General features: G+C 50.3%; 3 protein-coding genes across 7 annotated transcripts; all 3 read right to left on the bottom strand.

Moving 5' to 3' along the window:
* Positions 1-40: 40 nt before the first annotated feature.
* TXN2 (thioredoxin 2) lies at positions 41-6699 on the bottom strand. Of its 3 annotated transcripts, none has more exons than XM_066320189.1 (4): positions 6648-6699; positions 5968-6152; positions 4851-4974; positions 41-194 (listed from the first exon to the last, which is right to left on the bottom strand). In XM_066320189.1, exons 2-4 carry the CDS (start codon positions 6150-6152, stop codon positions 78-80), a joined length of 426 nt encoding a protein of 141 aa, XP_066176286.1. In that variant the 5' UTR covers positions 6648-6699; the 3' UTR covers positions 41-77. The 3 variants fall into 3 exon arrangements, with proteins under 3 accessions (XP_066176286.1, XP_066176288.1, XP_066176287.1); XM_066320191.1 differs by having other exon boundaries at positions 6533-6660; XM_066320190.1 differs by lacking the exon at positions 6648-6699 and adding an exon at positions 6476-6615.
* An 889-nt stretch (positions 6700-7588) lies between these two features.
* On the bottom strand, positions 7589-16242 carry FOXRED2 (FAD dependent oxidoreductase domain containing 2). Of its 2 annotated transcripts, XM_066320188.1 has the most exons (9): positions 16120-16242; positions 15107-15652; positions 13445-13696; positions 12663-12932; positions 11830-11996; positions 11014-11179; positions 10281-10522; positions 9267-9437; positions 7589-8656 (listed from the first exon to the last, which is right to left on the bottom strand). In XM_066320188.1, exons 2-9 carry the CDS (start codon positions 15628-15630, stop codon positions 8391-8393), a joined length of 2058 nt encoding a protein of 685 aa, XP_066176285.1. In that variant the 5' UTR covers positions 15631-15652; positions 16120-16242; the 3' UTR covers positions 7589-8390. The 2 variants fall into 2 exon arrangements, with proteins under 2 accessions (XP_066176285.1, XP_066176284.1); XM_066320187.1 differs by lacking the exon at positions 16120-16242 and having other exon boundaries at positions 15107-15710.
* A 190-nt stretch (positions 16243-16432) lies between these two features.
* On the bottom strand, positions 16433-23968 carry EIF3D (eukaryotic translation initiation factor 3 subunit D). Of its 2 annotated transcripts, none has more exons than XM_066320185.1 (15): positions 23815-23968; positions 23382-23515; positions 23044-23089; positions 22526-22662; positions 22341-22426; positions 21787-21859; positions 21540-21655; positions 21197-21329; positions 20480-20627; positions 20115-20245; positions 19581-19666; positions 19227-19356; positions 18637-18779; positions 17582-17862; positions 16433-16586 (listed from the first exon to the last, which is right to left on the bottom strand). In XM_066320185.1, the coding sequence occupies exons 2-15, from the start codon at positions 23502-23504 to the stop codon at positions 16573-16575; spliced, it is 1647 nt and encodes a 548-aa protein (XP_066176282.1). In that variant the 5' UTR covers positions 23505-23515; positions 23815-23968; the 3' UTR covers positions 16433-16572. The 2 variants fall into 2 exon arrangements, with proteins under 2 accessions (XP_066176282.1, XP_066176283.1); XM_066320186.1 differs by having other exon boundaries at positions 21540-21652.
* Positions 23969-26786: the final 2818 nt, after the last annotated feature.

Below are 26786 nucleotides of genomic sequence, written 5' to 3'. Positions count from 1 at the left end.
CCTGCCCTCAGCTCTCCCAGGCAAGGAATGCACAACATGGATGTGTCCAGAGGCAGAGGTACAGCCTCCCTTTTACTTCAGGCTCCAATGAGTTTCTTGAGGAATGCCTCCAGCTGATCCTCGTCCTTTATGCCCACAAACTTATCCACGACGTCTCCATTCTTCATAGCCAGCACAGTTGGCACTGCTGACACCTGGGCCAAGAGAAACAGGAAGAGAGGTGAGCAAAGCCTGCAGGAAGCCACCTGCCCCTGCTCTCCCAATGGAAGCCTAAGGAAGTGGCTACAAGGGAGCTGAGCATGCACTGCTCTAGGATAACATGTGCCAGACAGGCCAGCTGAGCTCCATGTTTCCCCTCTCTGCACCGACTTGTACCAGTCTGCTCAAGACAAGGCTGAGCTACTTTTTGAAAAAGACAAAACCACAGTTAATACAAAACCCAGTACAAATGCTTCTTCTCCTTCCTTTTTGTCCTATCATAAATGAACACATCTAGGACACATCTCAGACATAATGAACTTTTCATGGCCAGGGTGGCATCAGACTGGACCTGTGTTCTTCTCCACACAGGACTGGAGCTCTAATCCTACCCGCCCCACCATTGCACAGGCAGATTTCCTGTTCCATCATATTATGGCAATGGCAATCCCCTCCAAGCCTTCTTCCTTTCCCACTTCTGTTTTCAGTGGTTTATCTGGTCACAAACCAGTGGTCATTCACTGTGGATCCCTGATGATTAGGTAAGAAGTGAAAAAGTCCCTCTGACCAGAGCTAGCAGGCAGCTGTGCTGCTCTGGGCGCTGCTTTTTTAGCTCAGAACAAAGTTTTCTGGGAATTATCCAAGAGAACAGTGTTGGAAATGACAACACTCCTCAGGGACTTGCTGGTTGACTGGTGACAGCAGAGACCCCAGGGACATGACTGAAAGAAGGAACAACCGGAGCTTGGAGAGCTGCAGCCATGGAAGATCTGATTACATTTCTGACCCCACAGCTTTGATGCCCTTATCTCTGCAAAGTCTTCCCCCCAAAACACACCCTGTCCTTATCTTGCCTGCTGACTCTCCTCCAGCCTGCGGGGCCTTCCCATGTGCACTGCCAGCCCTGCTGCCAACAAAGATCAGCAAATCCCTCTGGAAACTCATCAGAGGGCTGGCTTTTCTTCCACTGGAGCCTGAGATGAAAGGGACATTTTGTCTTCCCTGCCCACCCAGTCCCAGGCGGGCAGTCCAGCACAGCTCCCCACAGTGTCCTTCAGGACAGTCTCATCTGCAGGGATGGGAGTGTCGAGACTGCTCAATGCACGATCTTCAGCACCTCCTAGTGCCCGCAGGGAACAGATGCAGAGGGCTTGGGCCCCAGCACTGGCGATGGTGCCAACACATTCCCTTGAGATTTTTAGGAGGGAGAAAGGATGCATTACACTCAGCTGCTCCCTCCCTGAGAAGGGCAAACCTCCATCTGGTTTGAACAGTGGGTTAATACCAAACAGAGCTGCTCCAGTCCCATCCAAAAAAATCAAGAGCTGGCCCCTGTTAGGGCTGGAGTAAGGAACAGGCAACTCTTGGAAGCTCTGTGAAGAAGCAGCAAACACTATGCTGCCAGGCCCGGCAAGCTGACCACTGCACACACAAGCTTCACACGGTCTCAATCCCTCTCTTTCCCTCTTCATGCTGGTGAGCAAATCCCAAGAAAGAGTGGAAGATCTGGGGCTGGTGCTGCAGAGCCAGATGAGAACCAGGAGCACAGAACAATGTCCGTCTGCTCAGAAAACACAGTGTTTTTGTCAGCTTCCTTCCTGCCAGCTGTAGCAAGGGCAGCCTGTTAATGGAGTACATACTTTGTTTTGCTGGTTGAGAAGCAAATGTAAGGGAATTTCTAGAATGCAAAGTTGAGGGCTTTTTTTTTTTTTTTTTCTCCCCTCTGTCTTTTTTTGGGTCCCATCTGCACTGAACCTAAACAAACTTTCCTCCTCCCTAAAGAGCATTTCTACAGAAAAAAAATCAGTCTGTTTTTGATTACCGTTGACCACATAAATAAACAAACAAACACGGCCATCCTGGTTCTTTCTGGCAACACCCATACCAAGGAAATTCTCTCCCATCTGAAACTTCTATACAAGCTCAGATGCCACAGAACAGAGCAGGAGGAAGGATTTCACCCAAGCTTCTGAGTGAGGAGGTAACAGGATGGAGCCCCACTGATGGATGACCATCTCTGTACCTAGCAGCTCTCCTGAACTGCCCACTCAGAGTGGCCAGAGAAGGGGCTGCCCTTTCCCAGTCATCATAGACAGGGGCAGCTGGCCAAGGAAAGATTAATCTAAAGAATTTTAAGGGACTGCATATAAACAAAAGTATGTCTTCTTCCTTTCTGCTCTTGAGGCGAGAGGTCAGGAGCTGGATGGAGCAGTGGAGAAAGGCCACAACCAGAGATGAAAGGTGTTAGACAAAACGACGAGTCCCCAGAGAAAGCACTTTTGCACTGGGCATAACAGGACAGGGAAGGGCACTGAGGACATTCCTAGTTGCAGGAAATGCATTCGTGTTTTGTGCTAAGCTGGGATGGCTGAGAGCCAAGGGCAGACATGCCACTTGTATAAAGGAATGCGCCAGCATTCCTCGGCTCTTCCAGGGGGTCTCCCCCTCACACTGCCTCCCCCTGTGCCAAGGAGGCTGCTGAAGGGGACATCGTGCAAGCAGGCAGCACGGGGGGCAGGGGAATAAACACGGATGGAGGGAGACTTCCCAGCAGCTAGTGAAGGAGTTATGGGGGTGACACGGACACTGAAAACCCCCAAAGAAAGACTTCATCAGCACGCAGACATCTGATCCCCAATGGAATGGCTTTAAAACAAATGTTTTCTGATCCCCTCTAAACACCACCTGTGGTTTTCCTGATCTCTCACACATGCTCTATTTGGTCCCTCTTTGATCTCAACTTGGTGCCTTCCCATTCAGCCCTGACGTTCCTTCCTTATGTGGCAACTTCCCAGAAGATGAAGCAGAACCAAGCACATGCTCAGCACGCAAACCCAACTTCTGCCTTGGAAAGGACGCTCCAAACTATGGAAATCTGAGCAGGAAATTCTGTCCAGGGATAGTGTTTTAGCTACGAGGGTAATGGCCAAGACAAGACACACACACATCACTCCCAAAGTGGAGAAGGGCCTCTTGCAACACAAAAACTCCATCACGTTTGTATATAAACTTCTAGAATGAACTGCCAGAAGATGACCCTTCCCTGCAAACAAACACACTCAGCAGGCAGTGCTCCCTCAGTACCCATGGAGAGGTGACAGGCAGCAACGTCCTCAAACCTGCAAAACTCAAACCTGCAAAACTCGGGACTTTCAGCCTCTTTTCACAGACCTTTCTCTGCATGCACACGCCCTGCTTGTCGTTTTGCACTCATCTGAGATAATCCTCTGGTAATCCCAGCTAATTCTATCTACTGGAAGGCTCTGAACAATACGTGAGTTGAGCTAATAATCTCTATTCTCATCTCCTTAGCGTGGTTGCTACCAGAGCTTTCCCTGCCATCTATTAGGATTTACACACTTTTAGATCATCACTAAAACCATCTCGTCCTCTTCAACTTCTCACCAGCACCCTCTGAGCTATGCAGCCTTTTGGGCTTGCAGCAGCCATCTTCCTTGGCCTGGGGTGTGTATGCCAGCATGCCTACACCCTGGAGAGCACTGGAGGCTCACGCTGAGCTTGTGGGAGCTGAAAGTCATGATTATGGCCACCAGCTGTATGGGCACGCCACCACAGCACAGGCAGAAAGGTCTCCCTGGGAAAGAGTGGGAGGGCACAAGCTGTTTCCACTTCCGTGTCCTCCTGGCTTGGCAGGGTGTGGGAATGGCAAACAGCACCTTCTCCAAGCTCAACAGAATGACAGCTTGCTGAGGAGATGATTCACACTTTTTAGGGCAGCTTGAGGAGCTTGCTGTTCTAGTTGTCACCCTGGGAGCAGGACTTCATGTGCAGATGGGGAGCAGATCCATCTGTGTGATACCCAAGTGAAAATGGAGCATTTTTTTCCCCTGTAAAACATAACAGCAGAATGCCCCAACTCCGTAGGCAGAGTGGTTGTTTACAAGGAGAGACAACAGAGGCAACCACAGCCCTATGAGCGGCTTTAGTGTTTCTTAAACTACCTAATCACTGACTGAGGGGACAAATAAATGAATCACGTAAAGCCATGGCCTTCTCCAGGCATTCTGCTCCTTCCTGGGAGAAAGGCAGCACAGGGAACACACCCAGCAGTAATGTTACACACTAGTCTAAGCACCAAGGTTCTCTCCTTTCAAAAGCAGGACACGTGCTCCTGCTGTTTATGTGTTTTTTTCTGACCTGGCTTCTACTTGTCCAAACAAAACTCACTGTGTCTCCTTGTGCTGCAACTTAAGGATGGGGACGTTATGACCCAGCAAGAGATCCTGAACAAGGAAGGGAAGGAGAGGATGGGCTGGCTGCACCAAGAACCACGTGCAGCAGCACAAGAGAGTGGGGCTTTAAACTTCATGTTCTTGCCTTGCACCTGAGCAGCCCGGGCTGGCAGCAAAAGGCTGTGTGTGCTCGAGGAAGTGTTTACCCTGACAGACACCTGCAAGGCCTAGAGGACACCTTCCTGCAGAATTAGAGGTGAGGATGCTGGGCATGACCAGCAGAGCTGGAGCAGAGCCGAGCAGCAAAATCCACCTCCCGACAAGTGACCCGATGGATCAGGAACCTGTAGGCTCTGGGCTTCCCCTGCCCTCCAGTGCTGCTGCTGTGCAGGCACAGCTCTTCCCAGGGAGGCCTTTGCACTGCCAGCTAAAGAAAGTCTGTGCTTCTCCACCTCCTACCTCGTACTCGATAGCAAGGTCTGTGTGATCATCGATGTCCACCTTGGCCATCAGCACCTTCCCCTCCAGCTTGGACACCAGCTTCTCTAACCTGGGGCCTAGGATCTTGCAGGGACCACACCACCTGATGGAGCAAGGAGAGAGAGGGGACATTAGGAGAGGCAGGTGCAGCCATGGAAGGCATGCTGGTACACCAGTGCCTTTACCACAATTGCTGTTTCACTCAAGAGCTGGCCTGGAAATTCAGTTCCTGAACCACAGCATAGAAAAATACTTCTCTTGCAAAGGAGCTGTCAAAGATTAAGGAAGCTCTGTATCCAGTTTCAGGCTTCAGTTAATTGTCCTCTCCACCCTGGATGATCCCAACTAATGCTCACTTTGGCTTGTCAGCTGGTTTATTTACAGCATGAGTTTTTTGACTGTTTTTTTTGTTCTGTTTGCCCCAAATCAGCTATAACAGGCTCACATAATAGGACTGGAGGACTATGAAAATACATGAAAAACCCAAAGATAACGAGTACTGTTAACAGAGCAGATAACATCTAGGAATATTTTTAATGGCAGGTGGATGAGAGCATTTTTATTAATGACAATTGCTGTCATTGGTGTCATTATTAACCCATAAAAGCATTTGCTATAAAGAGCCTCAAACCACGCAGCTTTAACTCGATACAACATAACAACGGTGAAGCATAGCAAGTGCAGAGCTCTCAGTGGCTGTTAACAAACTTGAATGTTTCTAAGCGGATGTTTCATCCACAAAGCCAAATAGGGCAGATATCAGAGCTTTTCCCTGAGGCATCTTTTGTAGGATGATGCAACACGGGGGCTGGGGTGACACCTGAGCACCTGGAAGGTGCAGCTATGCCACCCTAGGGAATGCTTTCCTGGCACTCTTGTTTGACACTGCTGCAGAGCGTGGCTGTGAGGGGAATCTTCATGGACTGAGCCTGACACACCAAAGCATCTTTTAACACCAGACTCCTCATCTTGGGAAGCCCTCAGGCATGGTCCTCCATGGCGTGCCTGGAGTGCCACATCAGGAAAGTCACAGGGACACAATGTCACATCAATAGTGACGGTGGAGAGGGGTGCAAGTGCCACAGGGAAAACTTACTGTGCGTGGAAGTCCACCACAACGGGCTTGGGGCTGTTCACCACCCGGTCCTGGAAGTCGCTGCCGTCCTGCACGTTGAAAGTGCTCCTGCGGGCAGCTGAGGTGCCAAAGGCCCTGCCGTGGGACGCCAGGGGCCCCCGCGCGGGGACGGAGAGCAGCCGCTGAAGCGCCAGCCTCTGGGCCATCTGTGGGGAGAGTGGTTGGTGGGCGGGCGCACCCCACGGATGGTCCGACTTCAGCAGCGCCCTGCTCCAAATCCCCTCGGCAGGACAGCCCCCAGGCCAGGAGGTGTCCAGAAGAGAAGCTTATGGGATATGACACGGGAGTGCTTCCTGCCCCTGCCCCCCTCTGCGGCTCCAGGCGCACAGCCACCGGCCTCCAGCTAGACCCCGCTCCAGCCCAGGGTCCTCGTTTCCCTCAGCCCTGCAGAGCAGAGCTGCCCTCGCTGCCCGTTCCTCCCCCCCCACAGGGCAGACCCAGGCCGCAGGATTCCCCCGTGCTCCGATACCGCGGGGCTTCCTCGGCTGATGTCAAAACAGGTGGCAAAGGGCCCCCAGCCCCCAACCCTGTCGGGGAGAACAGCCGCAGGCGCCGGCGGCCCGCTGCTCGCCGAGCCCGAAGGCAGGAGGGTACAGCCCGGAGGCCCCGCTCCACCCGCCGGGCCCGCGTCCCGCCCGCACCTTCCCAGGCGCGTAGGTGACCCGCGCACAACGAACTTCCGGCCGCTGCCCCGCCCACCGGCGCTGATTGGTCCCCACCGCCGGAAAGCCGCTCCAAACGGACCGGCCGATTGGCAGCCACCCCAAGAGCCGGGCACCTCTGATTGGCTGATGTGCCTGTCTTTCAGGACGGTTCGCTCCGCCCCCGGAGGGGCCGGAGGGCTGTCACGTGGGGCGAAGCCTGGCTGCTGATTGGAGGCGGAGCTGTCCAGGGGGCGGGGCCCGATCCGCTCCCTGCGGCCAGCGGCTCTCTTCAGCCCGAGCTGGGCAAAGGGCTGCGCGCTTCGCCTGCTTCTTTACGCTCTCCGGGAGACACACACAGCTCTACAGTTCCTTAGACAGCAATTAACTCTTCCACAAAGCGCCCACCCGTACCGGGCATCAGGACCAACTTGCCGCCCTACACTCTGGGGGGACCATAAATCACCGCGGCCCTCTCCAGCTGCATGTGAATAGGCACCGTCTTCCAGGAGCAGCACTGCTTGCATAGCCCAGTATTCTCAAAGAGACTAAGAACTCCTCTGTCATTTCCTTGACCTTTTCTGCTCCCCAGCCTCCCCAAGGAACTGGGATTTTACTGAAACAGCAGCTGAATTCAAAGGATTGGGAGAACTTTAGGTACATGTAAGGTACAGCCCCCCTCAGTTTGGAAGCAATAGTGTGTATTTTCCCAAAAGCTAAAGGGTTGGAAAACGTGTGGAGATAAAAACCTGTTCCCCGTCACCTCTCCTCTGTTTCCTAGAAATAACTGCTCGTCCTTTGCAACTCCACGCCCATAGAAGGAGTTCACAGAGGGGCACAGGCAAAAAGGCAAGTGGCTGGCAGAGGGAGCGGTAAAATGCAGTCTCCCTGTCAGTCCCTCTAGGATCTTAAGGTGACTAGAGTGGAATAACACAGAGGCATTTTAAGGAGCATTTTAACAACATCAAACTTTCTTGATGGGACATAGTGCAAATAGGAGAAATATTGGTCATGCTTTATAAAAGACAGGCTAACCTTCTAGGCTGCTTGGTGTGGGAGAAGAAAAAAATGAGGACGGCGGAGCCAAAATCAGTGTTAGTCCCAGGTATTCCAAGCAAGCTACTCATCCGTCACGGAGGAAAGAGTCCCTTGTAGTGTTCTCGGAGAAATTATAAATTATCTGACCTATATAGTAACTAAAAAACAATCATTTTTCCCCACTCAAGCTACACAACTGCCCTAACCAAATGCAGGAAAAATACCAGGAAGTTTGCCTGAAGTAGCACTTCAGCATTCAATGCACAAACAAATCTTCAAGTATGCACATCCAGGGACCAGAGAACTGGCACTGGGCTGCCACAGGATGTGAGCAGGTCACCTCTGAAGGGAGACACGACATCTGAAGTTTCCCAGGCATTCCTGTGCTCACTTCTGTAGCCTCTGTATGTCACTGCAGACATTGGTCAGTGAGATAAACACAAACACCATCTTCAGGCAACTCTGAACTCTGCAAAGACAACATGGGAACCTCAGCATCACTGGATTTTGGGCCCTCACTCAGTCCTTCAGAGCAAGTTGGTCCTCTTTGTAACAGCAAGATCTGATCAGGTCTTTGGCAACTCACAATCACTGGGAGGCATGGGATGGAAAAGGGACGCTGGAAAGGGGCAGAATCTTGCTGTGGACCTCTGTTACAGTACTGTTACAAGAGCACCCATGGATTTCAGTGCGGAGACAGAAAGGTTAAAGCTCATCCTTGGCATTAACAAGATGCTGCAGAGGACGAACTGGCATCCCATGATCTCTCATCAGCTGCTCCTGTGAGCCAGCGTGGCTGTCAGGGGGTCTGTCATCTGAAAAGTCTGTGTGAGTGTAATCCTGGAGCAGCCCAGCCTGTGCTGCGTGGTGCCGGAGCTCCTGGCTCCCCACTAGTCCCTGCATTCTCATGTACCCCTGCTGGCAGCAGGGAGGCAGCTTTTGACGGGTGAAGGCAAACAGGAAACAGGACTCTGCAGGGGAAAAGAGCAAAAACTAGTGTCAGCAAAGATAGCCGGTAGGGAAATTCTCCCGTAAACTATCAGGGACTTGTTCAAAACAAAAGGCAGAGAGGATGAGGGATCCCCAGGCTGCACACAGAGAAAAAGGAGCCACAGGCCTTCCTGCAGGAGGGTCCCACACCAGTCTTAAGACCAGGAAGGGACGCAGCAGAGGCTCTTCACCTCTCACATCACAGCACTTCCATGTCCCGTGGGAAAGCAATCCAATCATCAGTACATAACATCCAGTACACAGTGGAACAAAAAATGTACAGATGATGAAGAAGAAAGGAAAGCTGCAGCTAGAAAAAGGATTGAATCCAACATTATGTGCCTTTCTCTAAATCCTGGCATGCCTGGGCCAGTCTTCTAACAGTGAACTAGAGCACGGACTCTTTGGGAATACACACACAGAACAACACTTTGTACCATCTGGTGAGCGCACTGAGGGGGTGTGACTGACAGTGAGACAAGCAGCTCACCACAGGGAAATCTCAGCTATTTGCAGAGGAGATCACTCCTGGCACTTGTTTCTCACATTCCTCCTCCTCTTCCTGCCACTTTGACCCTGTGCACAAATTACCTGCAAAGAAATTGCGCAGGTCGGTGCCGAGGCAGTTCTCCACAAACCGCCTCAGCGGCAGGATGTGAGCATTCGGGGCTGTCCAGTCAGTCAGAAAGTCCTCCACAATGTGATGGATGGCATCTGGCCGGGGCAGAGGCCAGTCTGGGTGACGGAGTCTCATCTCACGCTCTGCCAAGAGAACATTAAGGGAGCCTCTTAGAAACAAAATGGCATTAAAAAGAGCTTGGGGAGTGGAAGGCAGCTGTGACGGCTGTTTCCGCTTTCGTCCTGACCTTTTAATCTGTTACTTTGATTTGCAATCCCCTCTGCTGGCTCTGTCCTCAACAGCCTTGCCATTGCACAGCTGCCTTCTGTCCCTGCCTGTAGCATTCCTGTCATTTCACTCCTGTTCCCCCTGGGCAGAGACTGCCAGATGGGCTAAGCTGCCTTTAATACTGCTACCCATCATGCTTATTTCTGTGCAAGGCAAGCTGGACCCTGACCCTGGTTTTCTGGACATGAGGATTTCAACACGCTCATTTCCCAAGGAAGTCTACTCTGAGTCTGTTTGCTGCTGGATAGGACACTCCTCTTCAAACCCTTGCCTTTGGCTGCCTCTATGTCTGTGTGCCCTCTCAGACCAGGGCCTGCCAGAGAGCACCTTCCTCTTGGCAGCAAGACGGCCAAAAAACAACAGCCCAGCCTCATCTGTCAGGCTTTGCAAAACACACATAGGGTGCCAGCCAGAAGGAAGAACTGTTCCTCTTTCTGGGTATGGGGAAATTTCCAGCATGCCTGTTTGTTCTTGTTTTCAAATGTGAGGTCTCTGGTACAACCCCCCCACCCCCTGTATCGGTCTTAACGATGGAACTTCCTTGCCAACTCTCAGGCTCCTTTTCAGGTCATACAGTGGTGGGGGATGTCTCATAGGAAGGGGGAATAGTGCTTTCAGGTACCACCACCACTTGGGCTCCGATTTATCTTTGTCCTTCTTCATTTTGGTCGTGCCATATAATTAGCAGGAAAGCTTACCTGTTGGGAGGCGTTTGTAATAGTAAATAACTGGGTGCAAAAAGTTGGATTGCCAGGCGTGCTGTGCCTCTCCCACAGCACGGTTGTAGTAGAAGACATCCTTGTCAGCCCCAGAGAAATTCCTCCCATACTCCATGATGACGACAAAGAGCCCACTGCGAGCCTTTCTTCCCGTCTGCGTTTCCAGCTCGGCCAGGACTCCAATTGGGTACTCTTCCAGGTATTCAAATGCTGTGGCATTTCTGTGAATTGCAAACACACCACCGGAATTTTCCACCAGAGAAGGCCAGCTGGGATCCAACCCACCCTCAGCTGGTCAAGGCTAAAGCCAAAAAGGCATCAGACAGCAACTTTGATTGGTCATTACAGATCTGGGCTGGCCTTGATGAAGAGTTTATAAAGCTGCAGATACTGTTACAGTCACCATTGTTTTCATGAGCTTCTGGGATACTCTCTACAGTAGCACTGCTCAAGGAAAGTTTTCCCCTGGGGTCAGCAAAAAGGTAATACACCTCTGAGCCTAGAGGGAAGGTTTGGGCCATTTCAGCTCTTTGAGAGGGAGAAATAGTCTACGCAATTGGACACCAGCTGCAGCAGTGGTACCTGCCCATGCAATGGCAATCCTTAGGCAGGAACAGGGCAATTTGTGTGTTGGCACCATGGGACGCAATGGTAAAGAAACAGAAACGAAATGATGGAGTGCAGCGCTGGGAATAATTACTCACTCACTCACTCTCTCAGCAGTATGATGTCAGCCAGGACACTGAACATCTGGTAGAGGCCTGAGGCCTCATTCACCCTCTTGATGATGGAATTGGTCAGCTGTGTAATAGGGTAGACTGTGGACGGCCAGGGGACACCATGGTGACGGTTTTCCAACAGGCGATGGACTGCCCGAGCTAAGACATGGAAAGAAACAAAGTCTGCTTATTTAACAAACCCAAGCTTATGCTTTAAGAAATCCAATCTTTGCACTGCAGCAGGACTCAATAAACAACTTTTACAGCGCCTCTGTGCTCAGGATCTCCCACCCCAATCGCTGGTAACTGCAGTGGAGATGTCCTCAGCAAGCTGATTTGATGCTAAGTGGTGGGGGAGGGCGTGGGGGTGTCCTAGGGGATATTTCATTACTTCTCAGCAGTCCTTTAATGATAAGGATGGGCACACACACATAAAGAAGAAAATTCTCTCTCCTGCCCACAGCTGCTGGGTTTTAACTCCACAGCACAGACCTCTCACCCACAGCCTGTCACGAGGCAGAGCGTCTGGCAAGAAGAAATCTATTGTGTTACATAAATAACAGACAGCTTGCAAGAGAGACACAAGACAAAACAAAGACAGACAACCACAAACTTCGTATATGACCCCAAGTCACTTCTCCTCCACTTCATACGATGCAGCTGCAGCTTGACTATATTTTGTCCTTTTCATTGCCAGAATGAAGCAAGAAGACTAAGGGCAATCTCTTTCCAGCAGTAGTCTATGGTTTGTTCCTTTGAAGGGAGGAACAATTTCCATCTCTGCCCTTTCTGTACACCCCAGTACTCACTCGTATACCGGAATCCGTGGATGAAGCCCCCAGCAGATTTCCTGAAGTCCACTGAATGGCTAGCAGTGCCAAGAACAAACAGCCCCCGAGTACCTCTAGATTCATAGCTGGGTTTGATTTGAGGATATTTCTTAATATTCCCTTTTCCTGGCATCATTCTCAGGGATCTGATATGCAAAAGAGAATAGCAGACTATCAGGAAGGAAAGGAGCAGAGAAACAAAAAGGGTTTCTGATACACATTATACTGCAGCCACTGCAAAGTTCTGCTTCGTATCCCTGCTGCCTTCAGTGGTGTCTACTACTAAAATGAGGATCTTTGGAAGATAACTGGTGTTCATATCAAGATAGCCCTGGACAAGAACTAATTCTCAGCTGAGCCACTAACAGTGAATTTTGGAAGACAATGAAGTTTCAGCAGTATAATTTTAAATTGCAGGATGCACCAAGGTGGAATGAAGGGTGCATCCTCAGGGATTTTTTTTCCCCAGACAAAACCTTTTTACAGCTTTATCATCCTCATTTCAAAAAAAAAAAAAAAAACAAAAAACCCAGACATTGTCCACGTGATCTGGCAGGTCAGGAAGTTAAGTTCTAAAGGTACAAACTCTTCTGTGTCACTCAGGTGTCATTGCTGCCATCTGTGCAGCCTCAGAGCCCATCAGTCAGAGGGCAGTGACACACATTCCCGTTGGGACACAGTCTTACCTGCAGGATAAACAAAGGAATGTGCAACACCACTCAGAGCACCCAGAGGTCCAAACCTGCTCTTCCCCCTACTCAGGCCCTTTAGCCTAAATACCTTCTTTCCTGGAGATCCTGGTTCTCCCTCACCTATTATAGATAGAGAAGTCAAACTTCCAGCCCAGGCAGCGGATGACACGGTCGTAAGGGGCACGGGTGGCAAAATTGTCCAGTTCATCCTGAGGGAGGGTGATGGAGTCAATGCCAGCACTGATGTTCCTGTTCTCCAAGTAGAACCGTAATGTGATGTGCAGCTTTCCCTTTTTGTCCTTAATGATAGCCAGATCTTCCAAGTCACCCTCCAGAAGCCCATCCAGAGATTTCAGCTGGTAGGTGTCCAGCAGGCCATTGTTAACTGCTCTGTGGAAAATATAAGAATGTAAAGAAGAGAGGTTCCATCTTAGCTGCTGAAAATGGGATCATTTATCAGACATCCCAACTCCTCTTAAGTGTAAAGGTTATCCCAAGAGCATTAGGGCTCAACAGGAGCAGCACAGGTAACATAGCCTCGCTGTCCTTGCAGGATGCAGCTAATCTCTTAACTTTCCTCTGTGACTGGAAGCAAAGGAATAACTTTGTTATTTATTATTTATTTATTTATTATTATTTATTATAATTTATTATTAAGCCAGTAGATTTTAAAAATTACAGTTTCCAAGTGGACATATTTCTATTTCACACAGATGCTAAAAAGCTCTCAACAAGCCTCCGTGTTCAGCAACTGCAAGCTGGGTTGCTTTTAACCAAGGCCCCTTATCTCCCCTGTGGCCCCATGATCACAGCACCAGTCCAGCCTGTCACCTGGGAATGAAGTGATTCTCCTTGTTTGTATTCCAGCTGCATCAGAAACAGCTCTAGGAGTGGTTTCTTACCTCAGATCCCCCACGTAGTGGGTGGCCCACGAGAGGCGCACGCGGGACCGGCTCACCATGTGGATGAAATTCGTGACACCCAGGATGTTCTCTGCTGTCTCAAAGGCCGAGTTCCCTCGGCCCAAGATCAACACGGTTTGACCAGTGAAGTCCTCCGGGTTGATGGACACAGTCTCGTAACCCTCAACATACTCTGAGCCAGGAAAGTTTACCACATTGGGAACCCACGTCCCAGCAGCAACCAACAGCAAGCTGCAAAGACAGGAATAGCACTAGGTAATACAGGAATTTCTGGAAAGGGGCTCCATCTCCTCAGTCCTTCCTCCTCCCACTGTGGAAGGTGGCTGCAATGTGACCCCCACAGTGACACTGGACCAGCTGCACAGGCCATAGTTTCAAAAGAAATCACTACCTAGCTTCAACTGGTAGACCTGCTCCTCTCTTCTCTATCCTCAGGACAACTAGGAACACTGTCACATATAGCAACAGTCAGTGTGGGTGCTGTACATATGCACCTCCCTTGCCTGCTCATGAATGCAACTTCTAATCATACCAACTCGTTGGCAGTATACGCAATATAGCTTCACAGGTTGATTATATGTTGCAAAAAAATGACTTTGATTTAAAATTTGACATTTGGCAGGACAGAAGTCGTTTTTAAGACAGACAGGAAATAGTTTCAGTATTTTGAAATGTAACTCCCAGTCACAAAAACACGTTAGCAACATCAGCAACAACACCAAAAATAACTACAGCGATCTTTTTATATCGCTCCACGAGAGCTTTTACTTGATTCTTGAGGAAGTTTTTGTGACTTAGACGGAAACAGCACTGCCTGCTGTCCCAGCCCTGCTTACACAGCATCCCGACAGCAGCTCGCTCGTAGTACGTAGGTGTCCAGGATTGCCTTCTGTCCCCTCGGAGCCTGCCAGCAGCACACTGTCAAGTGACAGCCAGCACGACCTGCTGTCGTAGAGCTAAGGTTCTCCGGAGAGGTGAGAAATACACTCCGTATGTTCACACGAGTAACTTCGAGGTTTTCAGAGCTCAGTGGCAGAGGGGGATACGCACACGTAAACAGGACGAGTGGAAGGGGAATTCAGCAACCAGCAGCCTTCAGGGTTATTTCTCACAATCCTTGCCTCTCCCCCAAAAATGCCCCACTTTCCTCTACTTCCCCCCTGTGTTCCAGCTCTGTGCCAACCGAGGGCTTCACTTGTCTGGCACACACCCCTGAGCACACGTGGGAAAATGGGATCGAGATGGCACCACACTGACTCAATCCAGTTTGTAATAAAGGCAGTGTTGGCTGAGAGCTACTCAGCTACGACTGAGTTACTCTCTTCACAGACGGCAATTATCTAATGATAAAACAAAAGTGATTTCAAGCATACCTATCAAGGACAGACCCTGCAGTGACGGCCATTGCAGCCACTTTGTGCCTGCCCTTGCAAACTCCTCAGCTGCCCAAAGCAAAACACTGCTCGTGTTTTGCCTTCTCAGGAGCAGTTATTCTACCCATCTACCTGCCAATCCCTAAAAGATGTTTCCCGCCTCTGATGGGGATTAAGACTCTAAGTGGCTTTGAAATCTCCATCCTTGGAGATACTCATGCCTCAGCAGAGGGAACTCAGGCCTCTGAGCCATGTGTTTGCCCATTACCTGCACTTGTAGTTCTTCCTGTCCTGGTCGGTCAAGAGAAAGTAATGGCCATTCCAGGCCTGCTCATTCTTCTCCAGCGTCACATGGATGATGGCCGTGTTGTACTGAACCCGCAGCTTCAGCAGGGAAGCGAAGTCCTCCAAGTACCGCACCATGGTGTCGGCGTCGGGAAAGAAGTCGCGAGAGTAGCGCCGGAAAAGCAGCCGCCGGTCGTGGCTGAGGAGTGAATTCCAGTCGTGGCGGAGGTTGAACTCGCTGTTGGACTTTCCCGTGTACTGCTTGTTGATGCTGATGAGTTTGCGGTGCCGAGGGTAGAGTGCGAAGAAGCTGCCGGGAGCGTGGCTCCGCTCGAAGACGATGTAGTCCCGGCCGGCTCGCTGGAGGAAATAGGCCGCCTGCAAGCCTGCGGGGCCAGCCCCGATGACGCAGTAGTCGTGGTAGAGGAACGTGGCACCACTCGCCACACGCAGGCCGCCAGCGTACAGGGCCAGTCCCAGGAGCGTCCCGCAGACCACCGCGGCCATGGCAGGACTGGCCCAGCCGGCCCTGCAGGGAAGAGGACCGGGAAGCATCACCCCAGGGGCTGCAGCCTCCCCACAGGAGACCCCCGACCCCACCGGTCCTCGCCCGCTGCCACCCACAGCCGGCCGCCATGATGCCCCCGCACGGGGTGAGGTGTTAGGGCGGGGCCCTGCTCCCTGCCAGCCAATAGCAGCAGGGGACCCGGGCCTTCCAGCCAATGGGCGCACAGTGCCCCCGACCACGGCATACAGGCGCCAAGGTGGGGCAGCACCTGCGGACCACTGGTCGCGAGCGCTTCCGCGCCCCACTAGCCAATGGGGACGGCGGCGCCAGCCCCCCCAGCCAATGGGAGACGGGGTGCCCCGCGCTGCCCTCGCTCCCCCGCCAATAGGATCCCGGCCCAGATGCCCCCGCCCCCGCCCAACGGCGCACGAGGCGCGGCGCGCGTGGCCGCCGCCGGCCGGCCAGCCCCGTCCCGCCCGGGGCCGCACCTGCACCATGGAGCTCCCGCCGCGCCGCTGCTGCAGCTCCGGGCCCTTCCCGCTCCGCTCCCTGCTCCTTCCCGCGCCGCCCGGGCGGGGCGGGGCGGGCACGGCGCTGCCTCCCGCCCGCTGCGGGGGCGAGCGGGGCGGCGCGCTCCCCGCGTCACGTGACTCCGGTACCGCCGCCGGCGCCATGGCGGCGCGCGCACCACGTGTCCGGGGGCGAGCGGCGCTTAAAGGGGCAGCGGCGGGCCGGAGCGGGACCGCGGGGGACACCCGAACCACGCACACACACACACACACACCCCAACAGAGCCGGCACTCGGCAAAATCAACTTTATTCCGCTTTCCCCCGGTTTGCGATGGATGTGCGGCACAGCTGGGGCGAAGGTGCGGCCACAGCCCGCCCCTTGGGACCGGCGCCGCCTGGGCGCTGCAGCCCCTCGGTGCCAGTTGCAGCGTTCAGCTCTCTTCCTCTGAAAAAGAAGAGAAATGGAAATGAAGTGAAGGCACCTGGGGGAATAAAAACACCCAAACCCTCGGTATCAAGGAATTGCCACGAGGAACACAAAAAAAATCAAGGCTGCCATTTCGGGAGATTGTCCCACCTCCAGCAGTCTCCTCGCCTCAGCTCAGGTTCCCAATAAACTTGCCCATCAGCCAAGACCACACACACTTTTGGAATCACACAATTTACATTCGTGAACAAATTACACAGCAACCTAACAAACATTTCCATAATAAAAACCGGAGTAGCCAGGTTAAGTTTACAGCCTAAAAATAAGCTAGGAGGTATTTTTCCTGTCACAGAGGCAAGAGCTCTAAGATAAATGGTTTCCCACTGTCAACAGAGCACACACAGATGTCACGTCAGGGATCAAAGATGGTGTTAGGCAGCAAAGAAAAGGCAGCAGTTGTCCACTGGGCACCTCCAAAACTCCCATCCTGACCAGCCAGTGATTGCTCAGTTTCTAGAGTCACTTCAGAAAAGCCTTCACCACGTTCCCTCAACTGAGTTCTGTCACTACGTGTTTTAAATATGCCACCTCACAGTTACTGCTATTTCCAAAACTGCAGTCAAAAAATATCCCAGTACCAACAGAAAACAGCATCCACCCACTCCTGCAGACCTTGGGGCTGCTGAATGAAGGGCTCCTTGGCAGGCCTTGTTTTCCCAGTCAGTGCTCTAAATCTGGGACGTTCCCCCTGACCCCTGCAGATCCTCGAGTATCTGTACAGAGGCACAACGTCTGCATTTCCCAATTTCGTCTTTCTTCCAGCTGAGCAGTCCCAATGTCACCCACACCTTTCCAACAGAGTCTCATCCTTGGGACCACACATTCTCCAGCCTTGTTCCTCTCCTGCCATTGCACTGGTCAGGTCTGACCCTTTAGCTCTGGTCTTCATCGTCCCTCTTTTCATCCAGACCAATACATCACTTAAAGCACAAAGCACCAAGTATGCTACACACCTTCCTCTTCCTCTTCTTCCTCCTCATCCTCCTCATCTTCATCAGAACTGAAGGTGCCATCAGGCAAACTGTAGATGCGAATCACCTGCTTGTTGGGGTCCTTGAGGATGAGGTACTTCCCCTCATCCAGCTTCATGCAGATGTCAATGACGCATCGCAGAATGCCCCAAGCATTCTCTATGCTCAGATTAATTTGGCTGGCAAATTCATTTGGCTTGAACTGCTGTGTGCCCAGGATCACGTGGCGGGCGGAATCCTTCACGTGGTAACGGGATACATACCTAAGGGGGGCAAGAAGTAACCAGAGGGGTATTAGGAGATTAAGCCCAGAGAGCAGAACAACACCAGCAAGAAAAGCAGCGTGATCATCTTATTTTTGTTTCCTGGGCTGAAAAATCCTAATACTCTGACACTGAAAGCTAAGAGGATCTGGCTACAATCTATCAATTTGTAATGCACCTGGAAATCCCCAAATCGGATGGAGAGGTACAGAAGATAAAGAATTAGCCCTAGAGATAAAATTAAGCAATAGCATGATTAACTGGGAGTTTGGAATGAAAAAGATGGAAAAGTATCAGTTCCGTGTCTGTGGATGGAACTGAGGGTTGCAGAATGACTAGAAACTATTCAGCAAAAGCCTCTTGTTCATTACCTATAGTACCCAACTAATTTTAAAATGACAGTTTAAAAAACACTGTGGTCGTATTTCCACCCACCACCTAATTTCTCAGTAACAAGGCAATAAGGATCTCAGATCCCTGACAGGCACCACTGTCACTGTATTTATTTCCCTTGCTGGTGATCACAGCAAAGAGATGAGAGCCCACAAGGCCACCCGTCCCCCATGTGTGTAGGGTCAGTCACAGCTGGATGCTAAAGGGGAAGCAGCTAGCACCAAGGCTGGTGCACTCACCACAAGCTTTCCTTTCTTGGCCACCCAAACACTGGGTGAATTTAGGATTACTTGCTCTGTAAATGCTTCACTGACGCATTCAGGAAGTTTAATAATGGAAAATGCACCTGGAAGACAGCCGGTGTGAACCGCCCTCCCTTACCCGAGTTTAAGATACTCTGATCCAGCCAGCAGTGCACAGCATGTCCAGCGGGCCAACTTGTAGCTGTTGTTCTTCAGCTCCGTGGCAATGACAGCCCCTCTCTGAGAGTCCAGCTTCTGGCGCCAGTCCACCCCATTGCAATACTGAGAGGAGAATCAGAAGCAGAGTCAGCCTGACGAGCCAGCAGCAGCCATCTCGTCATCACACAGCCAAGATATGAGGGAATGTGAACTGCAGCCTACAGGGAAAGCTCTTGCACTGGGAAGGGAGAAATGCAAACAGCTGGGATTGCTCAGCATTTGTGGCACTGGTTAGAAAGGGTAATTTGGGAGGGAAGAAGTCTAAAGAGAACCGTAAGAACAGACTGGCTCCTATGCTGAACACCTGGGGACAAGAGAGTTCAAGCCAGCTACCTCACATTTAGGGAAGAATCCCATCAGCACTGCTTGTCCACCAAAGTTTACACTCCTTAGTGGAATGTAACAGCCAGGGACACTGCGAGATGTTTGTCTCATCTTCCCTGCTGTACCTGGCATGTCAGGCAGCAGTGAAGCAGTTAGAGCTAGCTGGGGGATCCTGTTCTTCCTCACCCTTGAATCCCACTCGTTCAGCGTTTTGATGTTGATGAATGACACTTCTCCATTAGCTCCTGTCATCACTCCATCATGTTCACAGCGGACAATGAGATCTATATCGTCTCCCAGCTTCCACCTTCGGTATCTGCCAATAAACAATCCAGCTGGTTATTTCTGACTTTCGTTCTCTTCCAGATCCATGTAAGCATTCAGAAAAATCCTTTCCTCCTAAATCTTTTCCCTGAGGTCATCCATGAATCCCTCTCAAGATAAAGCTTCTATCAATAACACTCCCAACCTGTTCTGCCTCCATATCACACTGACATCCTGCCCCCTTGCCAAACCTGGGCATCAGCAATACCAACTGACCTGTATGCAACAGAGGCTACTTCATTTTTATCCATGTCATCCTCCACAAAGGGGTTTGGGTTGGGAAACTTGTATTTCTCCTTTCCCTACAGATGAAAACAGCAGAGCATATTAGGAGACAGCTTTCCTTTATTTAAAAAATATTCTTTCACAGCAAGAGTAGCTGATTTCCCTTACATAGAGACACACCAAAACATTAAGACAGCTGATGAAAGCCTCATGCCCACGTTAGTCACAGCACTGTAAGCAGTACTTGGACTGGAACTTAGGCTTCGTTAAACGTACTAAGAAGCCTATCTGCATCACCAATGGGAGCAGGATGACTTCTTTGTGAAATCAAGGTGAAAACCTTTCTACAGCAAAGTCACACTGCTCATCAGAAATAACCCCACCTTTTTCAAAACTGAAAGACCACTGGCATAACACAACTGTCAATTAAAATGCTTCTGTGTTGTATTAAAGCAGACTTAATGAGGTCTTTCCTTGAGAGCCTCTGAAACACAGACCCCACTACTCATCACTGTTCCACCTTACCATTCTCAGACATTGCTGGGAGAAGTTGTGATTGATGTAGGTAGCTTCCATGGCCAGGTTGCGTGGAGAATTAAAGGAGTTGCCCTCTTCCTGTGGTGGTTCATTGGCTGTTTCACTCACTGTCAGGAGGTCTGGGGAGAAAACCACATGCAAGTGGTTATACTTGAAGGAGGAAGTATGTCAGCTTTAGTGAGTTTCTAACCCCACATCAAAGCAGATCAATACTGAAGTTCCCCACACAGCTATCACATGTACTGCAGTAATCAGCTTGTTCAGGGGGCTCAGCATGGACACGCAAATAAGCATGAAGAATATTAGACCTTTAGCTACTTTTAACAGAAATCCCTTTCAGGACTTTTCCTCACCAAAATCTGAGTTGTCCCTCTTGTCAAAGAAAAGCTTGGATCCAACTCTCTGGACAATGATGTCCCAGGAATAGACAGAGCGAGTGCAGCTCATCAGTGTGGCCAGGATGGCATCCGTGGCAAACACATTCCCTTGTGTCTTGGCCAGCTGTGAATACAGGAGGAGGAGAAAACTCTTTCAGTAATAAGAACAGGTGTCCTTCCTCTAGGCAGGACGAGCAGTGCAAGCAAACCAGGTCACTGATTTCTTCTGCTGTTCTGACTGAGAAAGCTGAACCGGCAAGTACCACATTGACTGCCAGACAAAGTGTAAGGTACTATCCAGCAATCCTGGCCAACCCTCACCCACACAAGCAGAAAGTAAGAAACTATTACAAAATGTTAATTCTTTTGGAAAATGCGTGGTTTCTTATTGCCAGTCAGGTCACAAGAGAGAAATGTCTGCGCTGCCTTCCTCACCTCCAAAACAAGGCCCCAAGATCAGGTCTCTAACATAAGTTTTTCCTCCCAACATAGCTCAAGTACTGGTCTGCTTGCTCTTCCAGAATTATAGCTTTTCCTTGGCCAGTGTTCCTAACTCTGCATTAATCTAGCTCTGCCTTCCACCCAAGAAAAATACTGGTACCAGCTAATGCTTCTTGCTTTTGCCCTTTGGTCTGACGGTGACAGCTGGTCTCCAACAGCAGCACACACCGAGTTCTACAAACTGGTGCATACCTTTCGGATAACAGGGTCATCCGTAGTGGTGACGGTATGGAAGATGCGCTTAATACTCCTCAGAAGCTTCTCATTCCTTGTTGTAATGCGGTCAAAGGCTTTGTCATAGTACTCTAGGGCTCCACAGCACTCTCTGCAAAGGTAAGAGACCATCTGGATAGCCCTCCGACAGATAACACCACCCATGAACCACATGGGGCCTGCTGGGTGCTCCATTACCTCCCCCTGGTTTTGGTACCTCAATGAAAACATTGGGAGCAGGCAACGAGAGACCCTCGAGCTCTTGCTTTCCAAAAACCCGGTCAGTTCAAGGAGCAAGCAAAGGGCTGTTTGAGGAACTCACATGTCCTGTGGCTCTGACACCTCCAGATAGCGCATTTTCATCAGCCGAGGGAAATCCATCTCCTCCTTCACCTCCCAGTCGCTGCGAACCTCAACAGAGGAGTCACGAGGTTTCTGCTGCGCAGCCAGAGGAAGGACAGGTTCAGAACGGGAGACACATCAGGATTTCTGCAAGAGCAGCTGCCCCATGAGTGCAGCCAGAGGAACCCAACCATCGGAGGGGGCACAACGCTCATCAGATTGTCTACCTGTGACTTCTGGTCCCACTTCTGCCTCACTCCAAACTGCTTCTGAAACTTCTTTTGTAGGCGCAAACGATCTCTAAAATGACAAATGTGAGAAAAGCCATGAAGAGAAGTTCCTGATTCCTGTATGCCACAACCATTCCTCCACTTCCAAACTACTACCAGAGGAGCAGTGCTTTCGGGCACCGAGCTGCTGAAACATCTGTTGAGCCATCTGTCGATCAAGATGCCTGAGGCATTAAAAATTCTGCTCTTTGCTCTGATATAGTTTTACCTGAAGACTGAAATGCAGTTTTCAGAAAGGATATTCCCTATTTTGAATGCCACCTTTACTTTTTAAATACAGTTTAAAAGTCCTCCTAAATTACTAGGTGGCCATTTGAAATCCATACTTCTAAGTACCACTGACACCAGCAAAATACTGGACTCAGAACATCCTGAAATTCTTTGCTGACTGTTTGCTCCAGCAGATTCTGTTACTCTAAGTTTGCAAATTCATCAACAGTATGTTCACATAGTCTAACTTGAGCTCAGTATGCTTGTCTCTGCAGCCTCACCTCTCTTTCTGCTTGGCACTCTTTGGCAGTGTCTGCATGCTGAACTGCAGCATGTTCCGACGGTCCTTGTCTCTCCGAAGGTTTCTCTGCAGAAACGATGGAAAGAAAACCAAGACATTTTAATTGGGAAAGAGTCCTGTGCTGCTTGAAGCTCCCCTCTGGTCCTGTCTCCGAGAGCACGTTACCTGTGCAAACCTCATGCGGTTCCTCTGGTATGCCGTTTTCTGCGTCCGGGCCGTGTCCACCAGCTGGAAGCTGGTCTCATCCTCCTCGTGGAAATAGGCATACTGGCTTCCGCCGCCAAACTGGGAGGAGTACTTGTCTGGGAGTAAAACAAAGCATCTCAGCACCCAGGTTCTAAGAGAACACCCTGATGCTTTGGCCCTTTCACTCCCCAGCTCCCTTCACCTCGGTCTGATGTCTAAACTGGGACTCCTGCCTTACACCTGCATGTCTTCTCCCCCTCCAAACCTCCCTTACAAGCCTGGGTAATAAGGCAGTACAAAAACTCAAAGCCCCAAGGACAGAGAGGGCCCCACAGAGCTCTCCCAAGGGTAAAGCGTGCTTCCTAAAGTAAGCTGCCTGTCTTGCTGAGGTATGCAGGTAATTACAGGGTGAGTGTGAGACGTGAAAGCAGGAACAACGCTCGGAAGAACATTTTGCAGGAAATAAGGCCTAGCAACAGCCAGCAGACTACACGTACTTGTGTATCTTTTATCCTGGTACGTGGCTCCTGTCCAATCGGCCACCTAAGAACGAGCACAAACAGTTAAAAGTAAGTGTTAACATGACTCTTCCCCCCTGCACCTCTAACTCTACACACACAGGACTCCCAGCAGCAGAAGCAAACACTGACATACGCTCCAGGTCTAACCCTTTTTGACTCCCATCTCTGCCTGCCAGCCCTGTTAGGCGCTCAGTGTGTCAAGACTCCCTGCCAAGGCTGCCACAGGAGCAGCCAGGGTGACAGAAGCGAACGCCGGGGGCGGCGGGCGGGGGGCAAAGGCACGCAGAGCTCAGGGCCCAGCTCGGCACAGGTACCTTGCCCAGGCGGTCTCCTTTGCTGAAGGGCTGGTAGGGCATGTCCTTGAACTGCTCGGGCACGGCACACGGGCCCCAGCCGGAGGGGTTGTCCTGGATCACGGGTGCCACAAACTTCGCCATTTTTAAATTTTCTGAAGGTGAAAAAATGGGGAAAAAAACCAAAAAACACCTCAAACCCTCAGCTGCCGCACGGCGTGGCAAAGAGACTTGAGGCCTTGCTTCGGCACAGGCCACAGCGAAAGGAAGGCGCCTCCACCAACAAGGCCCGGGGAAGAAGGAAGGCTCCCGGTGGGCGCTACGCGCACCGGGGAGGGGCGGGGACGCGGTCCCAGCGGAACCGGCAGGGCGGGGCCCGGGGGGTCTCGGTATGCGCAGGAGGCGCCGGCGCGGCAGGGAAGCGGCTCCGGGGCGGCCCCGGCGCCTCCCTCACCTGCGCGGTCCCGGCGCGGCCCCGATGTCGGCGGATCCAGCGGCGGCTCCGGGAGCGGCTCCGGCGGCGGCGGGCGGGGAAAGGGCCGCGCGCAGCCCCGGCGCGCCCTTTGCGTCAGCGCCGCGCGACGGCAGCGCCTTGTCGTAAAAAGCCGGAAAGCGCCGACCAGCCGGTAAAGCGACCAGCGAGCCCGTCTGCCGTAAAGCGACGGCGTTGTCGCAAAATGCCACCTAGGAAAAGTTTTCTTAAGAGAAGGCGTTTGATGTTCGATCTTTGTGTGGTTTCAACTCTGATCAACAAGAAAAGACGTTTAGTCTGTGAAACAGTAGCTAACAAACAAGTTCCAAGTGATACAAGTCCAGGTGCTAGAAAGACAAATTACTCGACGGTAGAATTGCCTTGTTAAGGTTTAAGGATCAAGGTTTTTCAGCGACCCCGGGGTAGGTTAACAAAGCTTGGGAAGAAGTACGTACCACAGATAGCGGATGCGAAGAATGCTGAATTTACAGGCCGCAAAGACATTTGGCAAAACCCCCCAAGATAAGGTATATATATATATAAGAATAACCCCCAAGATAAGCTGTCACAAAGACAGCTCAGCAACTGGGTTAAAGGTAATTTGGTAAGGGGAGATCATATGGCCTCTGGCCCAAGAAACCACCATCTCAAAAGGGGAGAAAGACTGAGCATGCAGCCTAATTAGCATGAGCAGAGACAAGTTCATTAACCAACAGAAGATAGAAGACTAATTAAAAAGAGAACTAGGTAACTTGTAGCCAAGGGTCATTAATGCCTTTGCCAAAATATATGAAAGTGAAAAGTTTTGGTAGTTGTGCTGGCTTTGTGGATTTGCCATCCAGCACGTCTCCAGAACTGTAGATAACTCAAATACCTGGAATATGTGTGTGGATTGGCCTCTTGCAGACCGGATGAAACAACCTATTTTGGGACAACACTTGTCATTTACAGAAATTTTGTTCCTGCTTAATTGTCACTTAATAAGGAAAAATACGCGGGAGTGGAAGGAGGGTGATGTTAAGGATAGTGTAAATTTGCCCTATTGATGAAAATGCTTGAGTTTGGCTTTTAAAGTGTTAAAGCTGGGGGTGCCGTGTGACAAAACCCATTCCCTTTGTACCCAGATGTCATAAAGAGGAAGAAGACTTGGCTTTCTCTGTGTGCTGAGGGCTCAGCAGAGCACGGGCAGCTCAGAAAACGGTGAGGTTGGAAACATCTCCAGTGCTAATGATGGCTAAGCTTCCAGGAAGTGTGGAACTTCTCTTGGCAGAAGTATTCAGCCCCATGGTAGGCAAATGCCTGTTGGGAATAATTGCGGTGTCAATGACTTGCCTTTTTTTTTTTTTTTTTTTTTTTTTTTTTCCCTCTAGAAAAGCTTCAGTTCAACTTACTTTACAAATCATGTATTGGATGAATATTGATCCTCAGCTTAGTCAGAGATTTCAACTATTAATGTACAGTTTCCATCTGGTAAAGTTTGCTTTACAGTGATGGAGTTACTGTGATGTCTGGTTGGTAAATTCCTGTTTTCCCAGATGAAGACAGAGAGGTTAAGAGATGGCTTTGATAGAGAACAGACTTACAGGACTCTAGACAAGAAATATGTCAGTAAAGTCACATGGAAGGAAGGAGACATAACTTAATGGTGTGCCTCTTCATTTTCTCACACACACAGCTTCTAAAAATAAAACTATATTCCAAACTCTGCAATGATTCTGTGGAAAATTAGGTACCTTGCAGGCTGTAGTTGTATGATCATTCAACCAACCTTTTTGTTTTTAGGAGGTGTTTCAAAAATCACTTGACTTTGAGAGTTAAAGATGTGTGAAGAATGGGAATTGCAATTGCCCTTGCTTTGGTCACAGTGTGATGATATTCAAGCTTTCTCATCATCCCTGATGGCTTCTCTGGACCTGCTGGAAGGCAGACCTAGGGCTGGAAGTTGGACTCAGCCCTACGACCTCTCTAGGAGACCATGAACCAGTGATTTAATACAGCAGTGCCTCTGCTCCCTGTCTTTGTAATTGGGATAATATTTCTTCTCAGGGAGTGAGGGCAATAAATCATTAAATCCCAAATGTTTTCATGCCACAGTGATCGAAATTTTCTCTACTCCTAAAAAGTGCAGGATCTGGTTTACAAATCTCTACAGCTCACAGGCTAAAAAACTCTTTAGAGAATTTTACTGAGTATCTGTTACCTAGGAAGAGTCTCGACAACATTTTCCAAGCAGAGAGGTTGTGCATTTTCTCCTTTATTTTCCACTTGTGATTTCTCCTCGAGACAGAACCGAAACTGCAGTGGTCTTTGCTGTGACAAGACACCCTGCCATTAATCAGAAGTGGGATTATTAAAGTGCCTCTTCTTGCTAGTGAAAAAAAAAAAAAAATCCACTTATAGAAATACGGTTTATAAAATACAATTTGTAACTGTCTCACCTCCAAAACTGTCTCTCTCCAAAACCAGGCTTTTTGGAGACAAACATCATTAGTGCTGAAACTGCCTCGCTGGTCACTTGCAGTTTAGGAATGAATGAAGAGAAATAGACTGATAAAGCAAGTCTATTGTTCACACCAACAGGTTAATTCCATGCTTTCCACAGTTTCCTCTTTCCTCCCAAGCCCAAGTGAGGTGCATTCAAGAGAATGTAGTGCTGCTGCTGTCTACCAGAGGTGGGAGATCATGTGCAGCTTGGTTCCAGCCCATCAAATTTCCTTTTCTGGTTGGATATAGGTGTGGGTTGGAGGAGATGGCATACATAGGGAGCGGCTGGTGCGGGATAAACGCTCCTCTGGGCATGGAGCTAACCTTCCATTTTCTATCAAGGAGAAGAGGAGTTCTATGAAAAAAAAAATAAAATTCCGGTCTTAAAGAGCAGGGGAGATTTTCTGCCTCATTTAGAATCACAGAGTGTTAAGGGTTGGAAGGAACCTTAATGATCCTCTAGTCCCAAG

The sequence above is a fragment of the Sylvia atricapilla genome, chromosome 5 (genome assembly GCF_009819655.1).
Source record: "Sylvia atricapilla isolate bSylAtr1 chromosome 5, bSylAtr1.pri, whole genome shotgun sequence".
Lineage (NCBI taxonomy): Eukaryota > Metazoa > Chordata > Aves > Passeriformes > Sylviidae > Sylvia > Sylvia atricapilla.
This window is presented reverse-complemented; position numbering and strand designations above follow the sequence as displayed.

Excerpts from the sequence above, each read along its gene's own strand:
- TXN2 (XM_066320189.1), bottom strand. The coding sequence starts at position 6,152 with ATGGCCCAGAGGCTGGCGCTTCAGCGGCTGCTCTCCGTCCCCGCGCGG. Across the intron at positions 4,975-5,967 it reads GTGGTGGACTTCCACGCACA|GTGGTGTGGTCCCTGCAAGA; the intron begins GTAAGTTTTCCC and ends TTGCTCCATCAG. Across the intron at positions 195-4,850 it reads ACCTTGCTATCGAGTACGAG|GTGTCAGCAGTGCCAACTGT; the intron begins GTAGGAGGTGGA and ends CTCTTGGCCCAG.
- FOXRED2 (XM_066320187.1), bottom strand. The coding sequence starts at position 15,678 with ATGCTTCCCGGTCCTCTTCCCTGCAGGGCCGGCTGGGCCAGTCCTGCC. Across the intron at positions 10,523-11,013 it reads GACATCATACTGCTGAGAGA|AAATGCCACAGCATTTGAAT; the intron begins GTGAGTGAGTGA and ends TGCAATTCACAG. Across the intron at positions 9,438-10,280 it reads TTACAAACGCCTCCCAACAG|AGCGTGAGATGAGACTCCGT; the intron begins GTAAGCTTTCCT and ends TTCTCTTGGCAG.
- EIF3D (XM_066320185.1), bottom strand. The coding sequence starts at position 23,504 with ATGGCGAAGTTTGTGGCACCCGTGATCCAGGACAACCCCTCCGGCTGG. Across the intron at positions 20,628-21,196 it reads ATGACCCTGTTATCCGAAAG|CTGGCCAAGACACAAGGGAA; the intron begins GTATGCACCAGT and ends CTGTATTCACAG. Across the intron at positions 17,863-18,636 it reads TCAGAGTATCTTAAACTCGG|GTATGTATCCCGTTACCACG; the intron begins GTAAGGGAGGGC and ends TGCCCCCCTTAG.